This window comes from Rhinopithecus roxellana, chromosome 4 (genome assembly GCF_007565055.1).
Source record: "Rhinopithecus roxellana isolate Shanxi Qingling chromosome 4, ASM756505v1, whole genome shotgun sequence".
Lineage (NCBI taxonomy): Eukaryota > Metazoa > Chordata > Mammalia > Primates > Cercopithecidae > Rhinopithecus > Rhinopithecus roxellana.
Window position 1 is genome coordinate 127,417,900 of NC_044552.1, and position 19,258 is coordinate 127,437,157.

The 19,258-nt window shown below is 36.9% G+C and overlaps 1 protein-coding gene across 7 annotated transcripts in view; it reads right to left on the bottom strand.

Annotated features, from left to right (window-relative positions):
- LAMA2 (laminin subunit alpha 2) overlaps window positions 1-19,258 on the bottom strand; it is a 676,086-nt gene that overhangs the window by 459,900 nt on the left and 196,928 nt on the right. For all 7 annotated transcript variants that reach the window (XM_030928801.1, XM_030928799.1, XM_030928802.1 and 4 more), the window contains exons 2-3: window positions 18,935-19,105; window positions 9,426-9,538 (exon numbers count right to left, since the gene is read on the bottom strand). In XM_030928801.1, the coding sequence (XP_030784661.1) occupies window positions 9,426-9,538; window positions 18,935-19,025 (204 nt within the window). In that variant the 5' untranslated portion in view covers window positions 19,026-19,105. The remainder of the gene's footprint in view (window positions 1-9,425; window positions 9,539-18,934; window positions 19,106-19,258) is intronic.

The following is a 19,258-nucleotide window of genomic DNA, read 5'->3' on the forward strand; positions in this document are numbered from 1 at the left end:
CTTGTTTAAACAGCATCATTGTATGAACTTTTTTCCCTTTCTTTTATACTAACTTTTTTTCTATGAGGAAAAAATAAAATGTCAAGCAAAAAACAAAAATGACAGTCCCAGACTTCTCTGTTACAAAAGAAGAGTTAGAATAATTAACATCTCTTTTCCCAAATAAAGCTGTAAGTGTGGTAAAGTCACATTGTGATAGATATGACTGAAATTTAGAATATGCTTAAAAGCAGAGTAAGAACATGCATAGGAACTGGAGGAAAATTTACTTCATGCTTTCTATAGACTGTTTCTGTTCCCCTAAAATTCATATGTTGAAATCCTAATCCCTAATGTGATGGTATTGGGTGACAGGGATTTGGGAGGTAATTAGGTCACAAGGACAGAGCCCCCAAGAATGGAATTAGTACCCTTATAAATGAAACCTCAGAAAGTTTATTTGCTCCTTCTGCCGTGTGAGGCTATAGCAAGAAGAAGGCCATCTATGAACCAGGAAGCAGAGCCTCACCAGACATTGAATCTGCCAATGCTTTAATCTTGGATGTCAAGCCTCCAGAACTATGAGAAATAAATTGTTGCTGACTTTGTTTTAATAGCCCAAACAGACTAAAACAATGCCATTCAACCTTAAAGGAAATTTCATAAATTAGAAAAAAATGCAGTGTGGTTTATCATAAGAAGCACAATGAAATCACTTAATCCTTTAATTCTCAGATTCAATAAGATTCTTAAACTATGGATCGGTGGCTTGTACTGGTTATTCATTCAATCATTTATTAACTTAATACAAATGCATTGAATGCTTCCTATATGTTGGGCACTATTCTAAGTGCTTAGAAAACAATGATTACAACAACAAATATCTCCATGCACATAAAAATTGCATTTAGAAAGATATTCAACATAAATAGTAAAATGTACATAGTAAGTTAAATGGTGATATATTTTATGGAGAAAAATAAAGCAAGAAAAGCGGTTTAGGAAGTGGACAGGCTGGGGACTGCAATTTTAAATAGAGTTGTCAAGGGGGTCCTTGTTGAGAAGGTAACACTTGAATAAAAACCAAAAGGAGGTGAGGAAATAGGCTACATTGAAATTGCAGAAAATAATTCTAGACATAAGAAATATCAAGTGCAAAGACCCTGAGACAGGTGTGAGTGTTCAAGACACAGCGGGACAACCAGCTGGGCAACTGAGGAGGAGAGATCATATGAGGCTAGAGATGAAGAGAGGTGAGGAAAAGGTCCTTAGGGCCTTGTGGGGCATTGTGCTTTTTTCACTGAATGTGATGGAAAACCAGTAGAGACTTTTAATGGAAAGCGTTGTGTGATCTGTACTAATAAGATTTCCACTTTTAGTGGAAAGTGTTGCGTGATCTGTACTAATGAGATTGCTGTGACTGCTATGTTGAAAGCAGACCAAAGGGTAGACAAGTGGAAACCAATTAGGATGAACAGTTTCTTCAATATAGACACCAAAGCTGGCTGTCACATTTATTAATGATTTTAAAAGTCAGCACAAATTCATTTAGAGGGAAAATATATTTTCTAATTAACCACAGATTCTACTTATGATACTGAACAATGATCTTAAATACATGTATACAAGGAAAGCAGGTAAAAACAGTGATTTTTTTTTTTTTTTTTTTTTTTTTTTTTTTTTTTTTTTTTTTTTTTTTGAGACAGGATCTCACACTGTCGCCCAGGCTGGAGCACAGTGGCGTGACGATCTGGGCTCACTGCAAGCTCCGCTTCCTGGGTTCCCGCCATTCTCCTGCCTCAGCCTCCTGAGTAGCTGGAACTACAGACGCCCGCCACCACGCCCAGCTAATTTTTTTGTATTTTTAGCAGAGACAGGGTCTCACAGTGTTAGCCAGGATGGTCTCGATCTCCTGACCTCATGATTCGCCCGCCTCGGCCTCCAAAGTGCTGGGATTACAGGCGTGAGCCACCACGCCGGGCCAAGAACTGTGATTTTAATTATATTCTATTGTACTTAAACAAAGTATATCCAGGTAAGGTATAATCTACATTTTGAACATGTATATTATAATCTCTTCTGTGTTACTTTTGTATTCACCAATTTAGCAGTGACCCAAATAGTACCAACAAAATAAATACAGTGATTTGAAGAGCAGCAATGTTGATTGTTTCCCTGGTTATCCAGAAGTGTTTCAGTTTAATGTAATCTCATTTGTCTATTTTTTATTGTGTTTCCTGTGCTTCTTGGTTTGTATCTTTAAAAAAATCATTGCCCAGACCAATGTCATGGAACTTTTCCCCTGTGTTTTCTTTCAGTAGTTTTACAGGTTCAGTCTTCAATTCACTTAGAATTTGAATGGATTTTTTATATGGTGTGAGATAAGGGTCTACATTCATTCTTCTGCATGTGGACATCTACTGCTCCCAGCACCTTTCATTGGATAGTTCAATCCCATTGTGTGTTCTTGGCACCTTTGTCAAAAATCAATTGACCCTAAATGCTTAGACTTATTTCAGAGCTCTTATTCTGTTCTGCTGGTCTCTGTATCTGTTTTTATGTTAGCAGCATACTGTTTTGATTACTACAGCTTTGTATATATTTTAAAGTCAGATAATGTGAAGCTTTCAGCTTTGTTCTTTTTGCTCAAGATTGCTTTGGCTATTCAGCACCTTTTGGGGTTCCATAAAATATTTAGGATTTATTTTTATTTTTGTGAAAAATGTCATTGGAATTTTGACAAGAATTGCACTGAATCTATGGATCACTTTGAGTAGTATGGATATTTTAATAATATTAGTTATTCCAATCTATGAACACAAGATGTTTTCCCATTTCTTTGTGTCTTCAATTTCTTTCATCATTGTTTTACAGTTTTCAGTGTACTGGTCTTTCATCCCTGTATTAGTCTGTTTTTACACTGCTGATAAAGACGTATCTGAGACTGGGCAATTTACAAAAGAAAGAGATTTAATTTGACTTATAGTTCCATGTGGCTGGGGAAGCCTCACAATCATGGTGGAAGGCACGGAGAGTCCTGTCTTACATGGATAGCAGCAGGCAAAGAGCGAATGAGGAAGACACAAAAGTGGAAACCCCTGATAAAACTACCAGATCTCTTGAGACTTATTCACTACCACAAGAACAGCATGGGGGAAAACACCCCCATGATTCAACCATCTCCCACCAGGTTCCTCCCACAACATGTGGGAATTATTGGAGTACAATTCAAGATGAGATATGGGTGGGGACACAGAGCCAAATCATGGAAACCCTTTTGGTTAAATTTATTACCAAGTTTTTTATTTTTCTTTTAGCTACCATGAATGGGATTATTTTATTGATTTTTTTTAAAGATAGTTCCTTGTGAGTATATAGAAATGTTGCTAATTTTTGTATGTTGATTTTGTATCCTGCTAATTTACAGAATTTATTAGTTCTAACAGTTATTTTAGTGGAGTCAGGGTTTTCTATATATAAGATTATGTCATCTGCAAAAAGAGACACTTTACCTTTTTTCTTTTTCAATTTTGATGCCAATTTTATTTCTTTTCTTGCCTGATTTCTCTGACTAGGTCTTCCAGTATTATGCCAAATAGAAGTGGTGCAAGTGGATATCCCTGTCTTATTCCTGATCTTAGAGAAAAATCGTTCAGCTTTCCACAATTGAGTATGATGTTAGCTGTGGATTTGTCATATACAGTCTTTATTATGTTGATGTACATTCCTTCTAATTTGTTGACAGCTTTTATCATTAAAGAATGTTGAATTTTGTCAAATGCTTTTTCTGCATCTATTGAGATGATCATATGATTTTCCTCCTTCATTCTACTAATGTAAGATATCACATTTATAGATTTGCAAAGGTTAAACCATGGCATCCCTGGGATTAATCCCACTTGATCACAGTGAATGATCCTTTTAATGTGCTGTTCAATTTGGTTTGTTAGTATTTTGTTGAGGAGTTTTGCATCTATGTACATCAAAAATATTGATCTGTAATGTCCTTTTCTTGTAGTGTCTTTGGCTTTGGTATCTAATGGCTGGCCTCATAAAATAAGTTTGGAAGTATTCCCTCATCTTCAGTTATTTGGAGGATTTTGAGAAGGATTGGTATTAGTTCCTTAAATGTTTGGTAGAATTCAGCAGTAAAACCATCAGGTTCTGGACTTTTCTTTGATGGGGTATTTCTTATTACCGATTCAATCTCGTTACTCTTGGTCTGCTCATATTATCTATTTCTTCATGATTCAGTGTTGGTAGGTTATGTGTCTAGGAATTTGTCCATTTTTTTCTAGGTTATCCAGTTTGTTGGCATATAATTGTTGAGAGTAGTCACTTATGATCCTTCGTATTTCTGAAGTATCAGTAGTAATGTCTCCTCTTTCAATTCTGATCTTATTTGAGTTTCTCTCTTTTTTTCTTAGTAAGTTTAGCTAAAGTTTTGTCAATTTTGCTTATCTCTTCCAAAACCCAAGTGACAGTTTTGCTAATCTCTTCCATTGTATTTCCCTAGTCTCTATTTCATTTATTTCTAACCAGACCTTTATTATTTCCTTCTTTCTGCTACTTCTAGGCCTAGTTTGTTCCTTTTTCTTTTCTTCTTTTTTTTTTTTTTTTTTTTTTGGTTTCTTGAAGTGTAACCTTAGGTTGTTAATTTTAGATCTTTCTTCTTTTTGATGTAGGTATTTATTACTATAGACTTTCTTCTTAGAACTGCTTTTGCTTCTTCTCATCAGTGTTAGTGTGTCCATTCTCATTTGTCTCGTTATTTTTAAATTTCTCTTTTAATTTTTTCTTAATCCATTGATTGTTTGGGAGTATGTTGCTTAATTTCCATGTAATTGTGAATTTTCCAAAATTCCCTCCTTGTACAACACATCCTTTAATCAGTAATCAGGAATCAGTAAAAAGAGCATGAAGAAAGAATTTGATATGAAAGAATAATGACCTTCCTTCAAGACTGAAAATTGGATCACCTTTAATATGTTTAAATGATTGTTAAAACTTGAATATATAAAGTATCACCATGAATTTTATGTTTTATTATTGCAGAAATGTTTAACCTTTACATCAATGACTCTAGGCTTTAGAAAAAAATCATTTTATACTATTCACATGGATTCTAAAAGTATAGTAATATTTTCATAGAAATACTAGTTTATCCTCCTCCTAAAACATAACTTCTAGTTAAAAGTGTTAACCCATCTCACCAAATTTTTCTCTGCAAGGTCAGTGAATAAAATATTTAGGTTAAGAATATGTGGTGTGTGATCTCTGTATTTGTAAGATAATCTTGTTTGATAAATGCATTCTTAGTTTTGAGGGATACACCAGGAAGAGAAGTGAATTGTTTATTGAAGAGAAGAAGACTCCTAGTTAAGACATGAGCTTAACTAATTAATGGCATTCCTGGATTAGCCAGGAGTGAGTATGACCACAATATATGTTGGAAAAGCCTACTGAAAAGCTGCCCGTCCGTTTTACCCCACCTGCCAATCAGCTTTCTTCTGAAACAAATCAAAGGGCACGATGGAGATAATGGCCAGATTTTAAAAGAAATAAATAAAATCAGACATAATGACACATTCTGGTGAAATCTGGTAGGAAAAATACTAAAACAGAATGTTTTGGACATCTTATTAATATTTGAGTCCCTATTACTGTCTCTTTTAAATTGTTGTATTTTTTGTTCATGATTATATTGCATTTTTATATACACATCACTGGAACAGTTAAGCTTTTCTTTAAGTTCATGCTGACTCTAGGTCATTTTAATAGCTGTAATTGTGAGATGGAATTTAGTTGCTATATTGCTATTATCATGATTTTAATTTTCTTGCCAAGATATTGTAATATTTATTCTGCTAATCTAGAAGTTGAGGCACAGCATGATTAAGTCACTTGCTCAAAATATGCTATGAGTAAATAGAATTGAGAAAAGTTAATAATCCCTTAGTAATACGTATCTAAGAACAATCTACTTATAAAATAAGTAACTACTTTCTTCCAAACACATTGCTATTTTTCTTTTTCTTTTTATTTTCTTTTTTTTTTTTTTTTTTTGAGATGGAATCTCGCTCTGTCGCCTGGGCTGGAGTGCAGTGGCCGGATCTCAGCTCACTGCAAGCTCCGCCTCCTGGGTTCACGCCATTCTCCTGCCTCAGCCTCCCGAGTAGCTGGGACTACAGGCGCCAGCCACCTCGCCCGGCTCGTTTTTTGTATTTTTTAGTAGACACGGGGTTTCGCCGTGTTAGCCAAGATGGTCTCAAACTCCTGACCTCGTGATCCGCCCGTCTCGGCCTCCCAAAGTGCTGGGATTACAGGCTTGAGCCACCGCGCCCGGCCCACATTGCTATTTTTTCTAGTGCTTATCTTGAATGTTAAAATGTAAAAAAAAAAAAAAAAAAAGCCCACTGACTGTAATCTATGGTGATTTAATCAAATAAATGCAATAGTTCCTGTTATGTTTCAGATACTAATTTATAAAAATGTGTCATAGAGGAGCCAAGCATTCATCAACAACAATACTGGCACTTGTTGAAACTTATACACCTCAAAATAAGAAGAAAAGCTAATAAATGGTCAAGCCTCTTGCTGAATCAATGACAAACAAACATTTAGTGATATTTACCTATTCATTATAACTTTACTGCCCTTTACTCCCAGTGGATAATAGTTCATCTTATTTTGAATAACCTATTAATCCTTCATGCTGTAGGTAGAAAAGACAGAAGCTTTGCCATTTTAGAGGCACACTAGAGAATACTAGAAAATGAGAGTTCTAGTCCCCTGCTTTATAACAAAACAGGTTGTTGGCTATATTATCCCATAGAAGCCAGGAGAAGATAGTGCAATATTTCTTGAACCTGAACTATATTTGGAGCACTTGAAAATATATATAAAAAATTATCCTGAGCTCCCTAGGATTATGTCTTCAGATTCCCCTTAGAAAAGACTAGTGTACTTTGGGTCTGGATCCAGACTATTCGTGTTGTCCCAGCCCTGCCCATAATAAGCTTTAGAAAGAAGGCCAAGTCACTGAACTTTTCTAAAGCACAGTGTTCTTCAACTATGCAATAGGAATATTAATATTAGCTGGCTTATTCAGGATTATTGTGTGGAGTTACATAATAAGAATGTCCACATTTTCTCTGTTGCCAGTGCAGTACAATATACCATCCGTAGCTGAATAAGTATTATAAATATGTCTCACAGCTTGTTATTCCAAAGCCTGAGGCCAAATGAGAAGTCTGAAGCTCTTTCTTGTCTGAGAAGCTCCATCACGAAACTTGATTACAAAAACTGTTTAACTTTTCACATCATTAAATAACTGACTAAATTTAAATCTTGAGTCAAGTAGAAATAAGGGTTTATTACATTTTATAGATTACTTGAATTCCCCTTCTTTTACACACACAGTAGGTTGATTTTCAGGAAATAGAAAGCTGGAATAAATAAGGATATGGATGGACACCATCCTGGAATATGGGAGAATTTGAACACGTATCCTCTGTACCAATTCCACTTGGTGAATTTCAGACTTTGGAGTCCAGTAGACCTGGGTTATATACAGATTTCTGGCACTTTGTTATGATGAATGAAGCATAAAATATGTCTTGCCATATTCACTCATCTTACCTCCATTAAACTAAATGGGAAGAAGAGAAAACAGAAAGATAAATCCACATAATTTTTGAGCCACTGTGTGGGAATGGATGAGTGAGTATGCAAAGCAAATTTAGGAAAATATCAATGACATCACTGAAAAACAGGCTTTCAGGTAAACTGTTTGACTTGCTGAATTGATAAAAACAGGCAAGTTAGATAGAAATGATTTAGCAAAAACTTGTGGTTGCACCATCCAATTGTAAATTAGGAGGCAAAAAATGCTGCCATGTTTGATAACAGGTAAATAATATTGCTGTTGAGCTCAAAGAGTAGTATAAGTGATTTGTGCAAATTATATTAAAAATTGACTCCATTGTTCTATGTGCAATCTAAAAGAATAAATGGAAAGTAAACCAGAACAATAAAGCATCACTATTTATTGATTGCCTGTCCCAGGAGATGACCTGAGTCAATGCACAGCAGACTCACTCTTGATTGGGAGACTAGACTTTCAATGATCACATGAAGGGGGAGAACTCCTGTGACCAATAAAGGACCAAGTTGTCTTTATCAGGAGCGGTATGCAGTCCGTTTTAAGGCTAAGATCCCCAGGGGATTCATGCACAGGATTAATTTTCCTAAAGCATGATTGATCAGTGTGGTCGCTTGCCTTGCCATTCTCTGATAGTGTTCTGAGACTTCCTGAGAAATATTATTAACTCAGGACTGACATTCAGCTGCTATATACTAGTGAGGGTAGAAATAAGTCCATGCCAGTTGGTGATTTAAGCTGCAACACTGAGCCCCTGCTGCCACCAGTTCCTCATATCCCGAAGAGTCCCATATGGTTGGAAGGCAGGTCTACCATGTAACCCGCCAGCTTGTTTGCTCCAGCCAGCTTTTTGTGGCTCTTGAATATATGCAGCCCTCACCAAAATGAACCTAGACACTGGAGGAGGGAGACTGTACTCATGCTGGTGGCAAATGGCCTTCATTAGGAAAATGTCTTGTGCTGATCTAGCCCACTGGCTGTGGCTTCCCCACACACTGACAACTTATAAAAACCATGACCTTTACAGTGTATGGTGTCTGTCATTAACTATCCTGACCATCACCCCTGCACATTATTTAGGCATACAAATAGGATGGAATGTGGCATTTGTCCACTCTCCATCCTAATTGCAAGCCTAAATAATTTGAGGTGCTGGTGATTCCTGATTAATAACTTCAGCCTGACCTGAATATTGTGAAGAGAAGGAAGAAAGAAATTAAGCATAGAAGGCACCCAGGCCTATGCAAGACAAACTTGAACAACTTCCGGCATCAATTTTGTATAACTACAAGGCTTGTTGCCTCATTTAGTCACCCAAGTTTAATTTGAAATCAACTGTCACAGCTTTCTCAACTCTCAGTAATGAGAGGCAATTTGCTCAAGAGCCTTGCTATCCAAGAACCTTCAAGTGCACACACCATCAGCACAGTGGGAGCGTTGTATTATTTTAAAAGTTAAAAATGATGCTATTATATTTTTGTTATGTAAAATTTTATTGATCCATATTTTCATCATTAAGTCCAGCTAGCTAAAACAGAGTCAGCTCCTAATTCATTTCTAAGCTCTTCACATGCTTCCATTTGAGTTGTGCTTTAGAATTAAATGCCAAATACCTCTAAATAACAATATGCCATATGAATAGGACCCTTTGTTCGTCTTATCAAGAAAACAATGGAGAGTGATAAGAAAGAGTATCCTTTCACTCACAAACTACTAACTGAACAAACAGCAAATGTAAAATGCAGTTTCAAAAGTGGAAATGACAAGAAAAGAGGAACTATACCTGCTGTAAATCCAGTGTAATTGTCACGTAATGGTATTCGATTCCATTCTTAATACTGGGACTCTGCCACCAAGTGTTCTTTCCATCAATAGCATTTGTAATCGGGTGTCTCTCTATTGAGTTAGCAGCATCATGTGAAAGGAGGAAGAAAAGATCATATAACTAATTTATAGCTTTTTCTTTAAAGTAAAAAAAAAAAAACTGTTAAAACAATCACCATGTGAATATCAAACATTAAAATAATACAAAAAGAGAGTAATTCAGATTTTCAACAGAATTTCTTCAATGACAGCTGTCTCATAGCAACCATACAAGGTAGCAGAAAATGTTTAAATGCTTAGGCTGCAGGGGAATGAGCTGGTCAGCACTCTGGCCATCAACCAAAATGCACAACTTTAAAGGTAACTACAGAAATTAAGTGTAAAGATATAATATTAAAATCTAATTGACCTGTCAATCATTCAAAAAAGCAACAACTAACTCTTGAGACAGCTCTAGTATGCCATCAACTTTGTTAACAGAAACATAAAATCCTGACTTGTGGTTGAAAGATACTTGAACACTTGCCCTTCTGACATATTCATTATTATCAAGACTTGAGGAGTCCAATATGTATCTGGTTTTAATATAAAACACTGTTAAATTCATTTTATGAGATATTGAGGCTCAGAAACCCATACCCGAAAATATAGCATCCTGGTATGCTGATGATTTTAAATTAAAGGCCCTTGGAGACCAGCAAATGCCGAAATAAGTTTTACTCTGGTACTCCCTTATCTACTTACAGTCTGATCTCACCAAAAAGAAAAGTTTCCTCTGGCCCTTTTGCTAAATTTTCATTAATTTAACTCATTTCACATGAAGAGGGACTGAAGTTTGTCAACACACCTGAACAAACTTTTGTTACAAACCACTGTCTGCTCTGTGGGCCCAACAGACTTTGTCCCAGGCAGTTGTATGTTCTTGAATTCCCCTAAAAATCATTTACTATTTGCCAAATTGCCATATTTTCCCCATCTCCCCTCCCCTGTGAAGAAGGGTATGTCTACATCTATGCCCCCATGGGGTTATTGGGTAATCATCCTCCTGTGATTATTCCATGCTATGCATTTTAAAACACACTTCGTATGCCTTTCACCTACCAAGCTAACTTTTTTCAGTTGATTTTTCAGCAAACCTTCAGAGGGCAAAAGGGAAGTTCCCCCTTGGCCCTTACAGAAGCTTTTTGCAGCGAGTCTTTAACTTCCCAATTTTCTACCGCTATTTAATAATGTGAACGATAACCCAAACCTCCCATCTGGCATTTGTCTGTTGCCATCATCAGTAACTCTAGTGGAGGAATCTTCACAATAATGGCAAGGAAGGAGACAATGGCACATGAAACTCCATCCTACCAAAAAACCACAGATCTTCCCTTACTTTCACTCCAGACATATGAGAACAGGACCAATTGTGAAAATCAAAAGGGATATTAGAAAAAGAAAATAGGAGGCGTGGCAACCCCACAGACCTGTGATCTTTGCTGCAGCTCCCTTCCTTCTTAAAACCCTTAAAGCTCAGTTTCTCATCTCCTCCCGTTTTAGCTCCCATGTCTCACAACAGCAGCCACTACTCCTGGGTTGCCAAGCACTCATTGCATTTTGGTTCCCAGTCATTGGTTCTTGTCTAAAATCTTTGCTTCTCATTTTCCAAGTAATATAAGGTCTTTTTCTTTCTCCCTCTCTAAACAGGCCTTGCTCACGTGTGGGTGAAGATAGAAGGGGTGGAGGTTGTTGGTGATCCTGTTTCTATTCCCAAGGCTACAGTAAGGACACTTAAGTTCCACACATCTCACTGGAAAGTCAGCACATTTGCCCATAGAAATGTAAACAAAGTGGAGGTGAGCTTCCCTGCACTCCTGTGTTTATTATAGATTAAGGATGCTTTGGGGTGTCAGTCTTGAGAATTTCATAAAACTAATTATCTGGGAAGATGTTTCAAATGAGTGGCTTATGAATGACCTTTTAGATTAGAACACAATCCTGTTTAAATTGGAAGGAATACCTGACATAATGAACAAATCACATCGCTATGAGGAACAAACATGGACTCTCAATTTTCCTACCTAATATTGCAATCTGGCCATGTATTCTAATAATAATGGTGATGAAAGAGAGGGGGACCATGAGGTGCCAGCACACGGGTAGCTAGATATTCCTCCTGGCTCCACCACTTAGTACATAATTGACCACAGAAAAATCACTTCAACACTATGTGTCATCTCTGATCTAGGAATAACAAAATTCTGCTCACAGCAGTGGTTTCCAGACTCATAATTTTCAGAAAAAAAAAAAATGTGAAGTTAAAAATAAATGTGTGACAGATTTGTGAAACTGATATAGGAGTTCTAGCTTTTAGTTTTTCCAAGTAATAATAACCTCCAATATACTTCTATCATTTAATGAAACATCATTATTATTTTATGAAACAAAGGGCATTTAAAAACCATCAATAGTTTTTAAAAACCATAAGATCAAAATGGAGGACAATTATTTAAATTGCATCCTTTCTATTTTTATGAAAAATGTGGAAAGTTGTTCTCATTTTCTTACTTTGCCATGGACCAGTGAAAACATCTTGGATGTGAACCCTTTATTCACAGAGTTACTGATGAACAGTGTAACTATGAACATTCTAACCATTATTATGTATATACATAAAATAAATGATATATCTGTTCAAAATGTACACTGTTCTAAATCTTAATTAGAGACAAGTTGCACTTGGTAAAACATTTGAAAAAACAACAAAAATAAAGCAAAACTGAGTCCTCAATGCAATAGGAATCTGTTAGAAAGTAAAATCATCTTGAAAAGAAAAATTTTATTAAAAGCGGAATATTGGCCAGGTGCAGTGCCTCACGCCGGTAATCCCAGCATTTTGGGAGGCTGAGGTGGGCAGATCACCTGAGGTCAGGAGTTCAAGACCAGCCTGGTCAACACAATGAAATCCCATCTGTAAGAAAAAAAAAATTAGCATGGCCGTGGTGGCAGGCGCCTGTATTCCCAGCTACTTGGGAGGCTGAAACAGGAAAATCACTTGAACCCGGGAGGTAGAGATTGTAGTGAGCCGAGATCATGCCATTGCACTCCAGCCTGGGTGACAGAGTGAGACTCCACTTAAAAATAAAAAAGCTGAATATTCACTAAATTTGACATTTTCAGATTTGTGAAGATTTGTATTATATATTAGTTTATAATTGATATATAATAAACTGCCATAATATTTACTGAAAACATACAGGCTATGTTTTGAGCTATTTATGGTATGATAGTCCTTTTCCAGATATGGATATTCATATTGCAAATCTTAATATGACTGTACAGGACAGGACAAAAATATTCCATTGTTATTGGTAAATTTTTAAATTCAACTTAACAGCTGGCTGGACTTTACTTTCCACCAAATCATCATGTTAGCAGTCCATAGAGATGAGGCTTCCTGTCTTATTAATGAAAAGCAAAATTTCTGAATATATTTAAATGTTAGTGTTAGCTAAATTGTTCTTTTGAAGCTAGGGAAGATGTCAGGTCTCTATGATGACAGCAAATACCAGAAGCATAACTAAATACCAAACAAATGACCCTGGTGACATAAAGGGGTGCTGAAATTAGCATGTTGGGAATCCAAACCATAAATGAAATATTGTTGGCACTGCCTTTGAAGAAAAATAAATATCACAGAAAACATTTCCCAAACATCCGCCTAAATCTTTTTTACAGATTGTGGGTTTAATACGTGATAGAAAAACACACATGTACAACGCCATTTCTAAATCAAATTCATGGCTCTTAGGTAATTGTGAGAGAAGTTGTCTAATTGGAAATTTTGATATCTGCCACCTCAGGTCAAATTGATAAGAGAATTAGTCACGAAAAGGAGGACTGGGAGATGAATCAACAATTAACCATAATCCCTATTATGAAAGTTTAATCATAATTAATTTGCAAATACTGATGAATTGTTGGCATAGTTCCCTTATTTAAAAGGAGATAGAAATGTATAACATCCTCAACAAGGATAAATACGCAAATCAATCCAAGGGCTAACTGCATCTGAAAACTGGATAGGGAATCATTGATGAGGTAAACCTTTCAAACTGCTAGTTTTTAATTGGGAAGCAAAGTCTATTAACAGTCAGAAAGTTCAACGTTCGTTTTCTTTGCAGGGTAATTAACTGCGGACCTTCCATATTTATTCTCAGAGTTCACTGAATTTGTGGAATTTTATCACCTGTTGATCCAACTTTTACTAACATATATTCATGCAGTTGATTGCTAGATTTTTATTCCTGTGGGGTTTTATTCTTTCTAAATTTCTAGTACTAAAGCATCATCTGGAAATGTGGAATGAATCTGGTCATTTAAAAAAATCATGCAGGCTGGGCATGGTGGCTCACGCCTGTGATCCCAGCACTTTGGGAGGCCAAGGCAGGCAGATCACGTGAGGTCGGGAGTTCAAGACCAGCCTGGCCAACATGGTGAAACTCCATCTCTACTAAAAATACAAAAAATTAGCCAGATGCGGTAGCACATGCCTGTAGTCCCAGCTACTCAGGAGGCTGAGACTTGAGAATCACTTGAACCTAGGAGGCGGAGGTTGCAGTGAACTGAGATCACACCACTGCACTCCAGCCTGGGCAACAGAGTGAGACTCCATCTCAAAAAAAAAAAAATAATAATAATAATAATAATAATTAACACTAATAATGTAAAGTAAATCCAGACTGTGATGGGTTTAAAAAACACTACAGATAAATAAAAATGGGGAAATACAAATCATAACTTATATACATCTTGCTTTACTGAAATCATTTATTCATTTTTGGTTTCAGTGTGAAAACATGGATAGTATTGGCTGAATAGATATATCTTCCACGAGATAAAAGATACTCTGAATGCAGAACTTTCAAGAGGGTGAGAGACAGAATAGCTCTTGGACTCAATTTGACAAATGCATCTCATCCATTTTTCCAACCAAGAATAAAAATAATTGAGTGGAGAACCCAATTATTTTCTACCCCAATCTTTGTATCATTCCTCCATCCCATTTTTATGATTGGATACATTTTCTTATTTCTTGCCTTTCTGGTGTAAATATTATATACACATATGTATATATTATTATATATACATAATATTTATACTTATATATGTACATATATTATTTATATAAATTTATTTAATATAATTATATAAGTATATTATATAACATATCATATATTTCATGTCAAATTAAACATTTAATAAATACATAAGTATATTTATATACCTGCATACATATACACACACTTATGGTTTTACATATTTTATCTCTCTAATCCTCCCTGTCTGCACAGCCCATCCTAGACACACATCTACACACTCACACCTCCTCCCCACAACTCCGTTCATGCCCCTGGGCTTTCTCACATTCTCCACGAAATTTTCAAGGCCACCAGTCCCTGAACCAATGGTGGTTTCCCTCCATCAGACTTTACGTCTTGCCTAATGAATCTGAAACTAATAATCCATCAATTCATTTACCTTCTGGCCTTTTCTTCAATTTTCTTGCCATCTTCTCCTTCCATTCTGTTTTCCCTGTATTGCTCCAAGAGTGTCAGTCCACACGTTTGATTCTTTATTTTACTCCATATGGAATTCCCACTTTATTCCGATTACGGCTCAGTGATCCCCTCCTATTCCCCTGAGAGGCTCATAATCTAAATGTTTGCTTCTTTCCTCAGCAGGTAACCCCAGATTTACATCTTAATGAAGAAATCAAGATCATCAAATAAGAAATTTCTCCCAATACTTTCTGCTGTGTGCTGCTATTCATTCTTCCTTCTTTCTGATTTGGTGAGGTAAAAGTATGTATCTTATAACATAAGGTTTTAGACTATTCTTAAGGACCCATATGTTTTTACTTCTAGAGAGATATCATCCCTACCACTACTTGGCCTTCAACTTCCCTGCCCTTCCTCCTAAGCATCTAAACCAGCTCAAATGTCTGTTATCTTTGAAAACCTTTGCAACTCCACAACCTCCTCTGTCCTTCATTCTCTTTCACATCAAGGATACTTGAGAGATATTTCTATATTCCCCTCTTCTTCATCATTCATTTATTACCTCTTAAGTGTGCCTCTTGCCACCATAAATCTGCTGAGTACTTTAGAAAGGTGATCAATGGATGGCCATGTTGTCAAAAGCAAGGGAAACCTATTTCATGCTTTTCTTAATTATCTTGGAAGCATTTAAAACTGTTACTTTTTCTTCCTGAAAATTATTTCCTTCATCACATACCTAATGCCTCATTTTCCTGACTTTTTTCCTTGAAATCTGTTTCCCTTTATTGCCTTCCTTGACTCCATTTACCTGAACTCCCTTGGCTTTTACATAAAAGCAAAGGGCTCTGACATAGGTCCTTTCCTCTGACATTCTATACAAGAGCTAGCAAACACATGGGTATACAATGATACTCCCCACTCCTACACACATGCCATAACAACTTACATCCCAGAAATTCACCAGAGTCGGCCGGGCACAGTGGCTCATGCCTGTAATCCCAGCACTTTGGGAGGCTGAGGCAGGTGGATCAACTGAGGTCCGGAGTTCAGGACCAGCCTAACCAACCTGGAGAAACCTCATCTCTACTAAAAATACAAAATTAGCTGGGCATGGTGGTGCATGCCTGTAATCCCAGCTTCTGAGGAGGCTGAGGCAGGAGAATCTCTTGAACCCAGGAGCCGGAGGTTGCGGTGAGCCGAGGTCGTGCCATTGCACTCCAGCCTGGGCAACAAGAGCAAAACTCCGTCTCAAAACAAAACAAAACCAAAAAAAAAAAAAAAAAAAAAAAAAAGAAGGAAATGAACCAGAGTCATTAATAGGAAAGGTTTCTGATGGTTGCCTTCTTTGGTGTCTTAACATGTTTTCTAATATTCTGCAATATATATGACCACTAATTTTAATCACACGTCTCAATTGCTCAAATATAGTAATGTTTTCTGCATTCCTAAATTATATAATGAGGGAACTATGCATGCCTCTCTTTAACCAGCTCCAAGAAAAAAGGCACAATGCCTTTCACTTTTCTTTTTGGGATAAAAAATGTAAATTGTGAGAAAAAGCTCTCATACATTTTGTAATTAAAAAAAAGAGCAATGAAACTACTTTGTGTGATACTCTAATGGTAGATATATATCATTATAAGTTTGTCCAAACCCATAAAATGTAGAACACCAAGAGTAAACCCTAATGCAGTCTATGAACTTGGTGATGCTGTTGTCAATGTGGGTTCATGGACTGTAACAAATGTAGCACTCTGGAGGGGGATATTGGTAATGGAGAAGTCCACACATGTGTTGGGGCAGGGGATATATGGGGAGTTTCTGTACTTTTAATTTTGTTGTGAATCTCAAACTGCTCTAAAAATAAGGTCTATTAAAAAAGATAGAAAAGAGGCCGGGTGCGGTGGCTCACGCCTGTAATCCCAGCACTTTGGGAGGCCAAGGCGGGCGGATCACGAGGTCAGGAGATCGAGACCATCCTGGCTAACACGGTGAAACCCTGTCTCTACTAAAAATACACACACAAAAAAAAATTAGCTGGGTGTGGTGGCGGGCGCCTGTAGTCATAGCTGCTGGGGAGGCTGAGGCAGGAGAATGGCGTGAACTCGGGAGGCGGAGCTTGCAGTGAGCCGAGATCGCGCTACTGCACTCCAACCTGTGTGACAGAGCAAGACTCCGTCTAAAAAAAAAAAAAGAAGAAGAAGAAAAAGAAATACTGAGCAAATTTTAAAATAATATAACAGTGAAGCTTTACTCACATCATAGTTCACCTCACTTGGCACTAAGTATTCACTTTATTAACCTCCTTTCTTTCTCTTTCTACATATATATATATATGTGTATATATATACACACACACACACACACACCTTTTTATATATTATATATAAAATAATATTAACAAAAAATATATCTATTGGGATGCTGAGGTGGGTGGATCACTTGAGGTCAGGAGTTTGAGACCAGCCTGGCCAACATGGCAAAACCCCACCTCTACTTAAAATACAAAAAAAATAGCCAGGCATGGTGTCACGTGCCTGTAATCCCAGCTACTCAGGAGGCTGAGGCAGGAGAATCGCTTGAACCCAGGAGGTGGCGGTTGCAGTGAGCTGAGATCGCATCACTGCACTCCAGCCTGGGTGACAGAGTGAGACTCTGCCTCAAAAACAAAATAATAACAAAATAATATATCTGTTTATTAAAAATAATATAAATAAAAATAATATAAATAAGATACATATTTACCTTTAAGTAGATTACATATAAGTATATATCCACCTTCTATATTATATTATGCATATTTTATTTATATATATATATACAGAGAGTGAGGTGAGGGAGGAGAAGAGAAGAAGGCATGTCAGAAAGATAGATACAGATGGAGATAGAGATATATAGATATAAAGATTTCTTAATCAGGAATCTTTAGATGACCTGAGCATCTACATGGAGCATTCATGTTCGTTTATCACCAAATTTACTTTTCTTTTGCCTCTATTTCCCCTCTAGGTCCTCTGAATCAGGGGTTATGTGTAATGTAACATTATGCTCCAATACAATGCATTGCTAATAGGAGGCATTCAAAGGCCTGTTGAATAAATACATCAATAAGTCTGAGGTATCATTGTGGCTCATAGAGGCCAGAAAGAGGGCTTCGCATGGTGCCTCTCCCTAAATCACCTCTCCTGTGGTGTTAAATACCTTCATAATCCAGCTCGAGCCTTCTGCTCGTCTCATCTCTACTCTCTGCCCTTTGGCACTTTCAGTTCTAGTCATTCCTAACTACTTGTAGCTCCCTGAGTAACTAGGATTTTCTGTCTAATTTTGATTTATCTTCCTGGCATGACTTCTCCTCTTCCCCTCCCTCACCTCTTTACCTGTTTATCTCATACCGTTGTTTATCTCATGTCCTTGGTTATCAGCTTGGATATCACTCCTTCTAGCAAGCCTTTACTTACACCAAGACTGACTTTGTGGCCATCCTCTCTATTCTGCAGAACCCTGTGCTCATTCTTCCCTTTGTACTTACCACACTATATATCAGTAGCTCAAAGACCAGACCCTACCTTACTCCTCCTGGATCTCAGGTATAACACCTGGCACATAAATTACCAATGAATGACGATAGCCTGAGTTAATAACCACGTCCTCAGAAACCACTCTGGTATCTGGAGTTAGTAAACCCAATGACTGCCCCGGGCCTTCAGCTGGCGAATCATCTCCAATCACCATACTTAGTACATAGAAGGAAGTCTAATAATGTTTGCTGAATGACAGAGAGGGGCCAGGAAGAAGCTCTTAGTGGAAAAAAGAATTCTAGGAATTCTTAGGATTACAAACCCTTGAATTTAATGCAACTTGACCTCAACATCTCACAATTATAGATCCTACCCACTGCCACACAAATATACACTAAAATACATACGGTTTGGATTGCTGCTGTTTTGATTGCAGATTCGACACTGGGGGTTCCTCACAGGCTGCCCAGGGACATGTTCCACCAATTTGCAGTACATTTCAGGTCCCTTTTCTCCACATGTTGCATTGGTTGTGATAAGAGCATTAGAAGCAAGATTCAGGACAGCAGGGAATAAACCTGAAAAAGATGGACAAATGAAGGTGTGTAGACCAGAAACAAAGTTATGATTTTGATGCATTTTAAAAACAATTGAGATAAAATATTTTTCAGAGCATTAAAGTAACTCAACATGAGATAATTAATGATAAATACCTGACAATTCAGTATACT